The sequence below is a fragment of the Acanthisitta chloris genome, unplaced genomic scaffold (assembly GCF_000695815.1).
Source record: "Acanthisitta chloris isolate BGI_N310 unplaced genomic scaffold, ASM69581v1 scaffold4212, whole genome shotgun sequence".
NCBI lineage: Eukaryota > Metazoa > Chordata > Aves > Passeriformes > Acanthisittidae > Acanthisitta > Acanthisitta chloris.
Genome location: NW_008662021.1, coordinates 1,156 through 2,650, shown reverse-complemented (window position 1 = coordinate 2,650; position 1,495 = coordinate 1,156). Strand labels below are relative to the sequence as shown.

Genomic DNA, 1,495 nt, shown 5'->3' with positions numbered 1-1,495 from the left:
CATATGTATATAGGTTTAATCACCAGAGGCTATACAAAATCAGTACAGTAGGAATACAAGGGTACCATCAACAAAGCATACCTATAACAACTTCCTCAGCACAACCACTTTAGGGCACAAATATGTATTTCTATCTCCATTTAACTGATAAAATATAAAAGTAGGTTTTAAAATAAATTTCCGTTTATAAATGCTCCAGTTGTTCTTCCATGTTTGTATTTTTTATAAAGGCTCAAGTGAATAAGTATGAATGCGTAGACTAAGATGTCAAAAGACCATGATAAATTATTATGATTGGAAAGAAGAAAATGTTTAAGAACAAAAAGAAATCAACGAGTATGAATTGTATATTGTGTGTGTCACTTGCAGTAGAAAAAAGGGAGGAAAGAGGGAGAGACCTTACCATGCCTGAAAAAAAAGCCAACCTGGCAGCATCTCTCTACTTTACTGAGACAGTCTTTGTCAGGTCATCTTTCATAAGATGATGAGAAAGCGAAATTTTAAAACCCACTTGAACGTTTAGTATTTTGTAGACTAAGTCATAGGACTTGGGGGTGGACAAGTAAAAGAAGGAAAGCTCTATTTTTATCACACGTAGTAATATAAAAAGTAGAATTTGTAAGCTTGACAAAAAAATTGTTTTTGACAACTGTTATAGATCTCAAATTTATTTTACAGTGCTACTAAGCACTTTGTTCCATCTTACTTTTAGTCTTCACAACAGTTTTACTTACACACCAATGTACTGCAAATATGTAAAACATTATCAGGGATTAAGCTTAATGAATACTTTGCAACAATAAAATACATGGCCATAGCTGCAGCCACACATACCTACCTGCCTTCCCATATTCAGTAGCTGCACTGTCATAGTCTGGTTTCCACTTTAAGAATCCAGTTTTCAGGCTAAAACACAAGAAAAAAAGGCCTATTAACAATTAGTAAAGATCTTATATTTTACCTAAAAAGCACTTCAGATACATTTAAAACTTTAGACTAGCTTTGGAAAGAAACAATTACCAATATACCAATACTATGGTGGCATCACTACTGTAAGAACAAATGCTGGCACTGCTAGGAATTGCATAAAGCACTGCAATGATCTCCCACAGTTATATGCCTCACCCTAATATGCTTCTACTGTCCCCAGAGATTCTTCTCTAGTCCACTTCCTCAGCAGTTAGCAGAAGAAAAATACTTCCACCTACACCAACATGACATCTCAAGATTTATAATAGCGCAACACCTGACAATGTTTTTTTTTTTCCACACATCAGGAAGTCTCCAGTGTTCCTCTACAGGCTTTTTTTTTTTCTTCAGATAAGAAGTATCAAAGACTCTGCACTGCATACACAAATAAAAGAACTTACTTATCAACACAAAGTCTCATATGTCATCTATATGTCTGCAATAGATCATGACACTAAATGGTGCCACATGCAGACATTATATATATACATTAGGGGAAAATGCACATTGCAAAAATGAGGCAAGT

The 1,495-nt window shown here is 34.6% G+C and overlaps 1 protein-coding gene across 1 annotated transcript in view; it reads right to left on the bottom strand.

Annotated features, from left to right (window-relative positions):
* NAPG (N-ethylmaleimide-sensitive factor attachment protein, gamma) overlaps positions 1–961 on the bottom strand; it is a gene marked incomplete at its 5' end in the record, with an annotated part of 9,090 nt that extends 8,129 nt beyond the window's left edge. The window contains 2 exon segments of the mRNA XM_009070426.1: positions 839–932; positions 935–961. Of these exon segments, the coding sequence (XP_009068674.1) occupies positions 839–932; positions 935–961 (121 nt within the window).
* Positions 962–1,495: the final 534 nt, after the last annotated feature.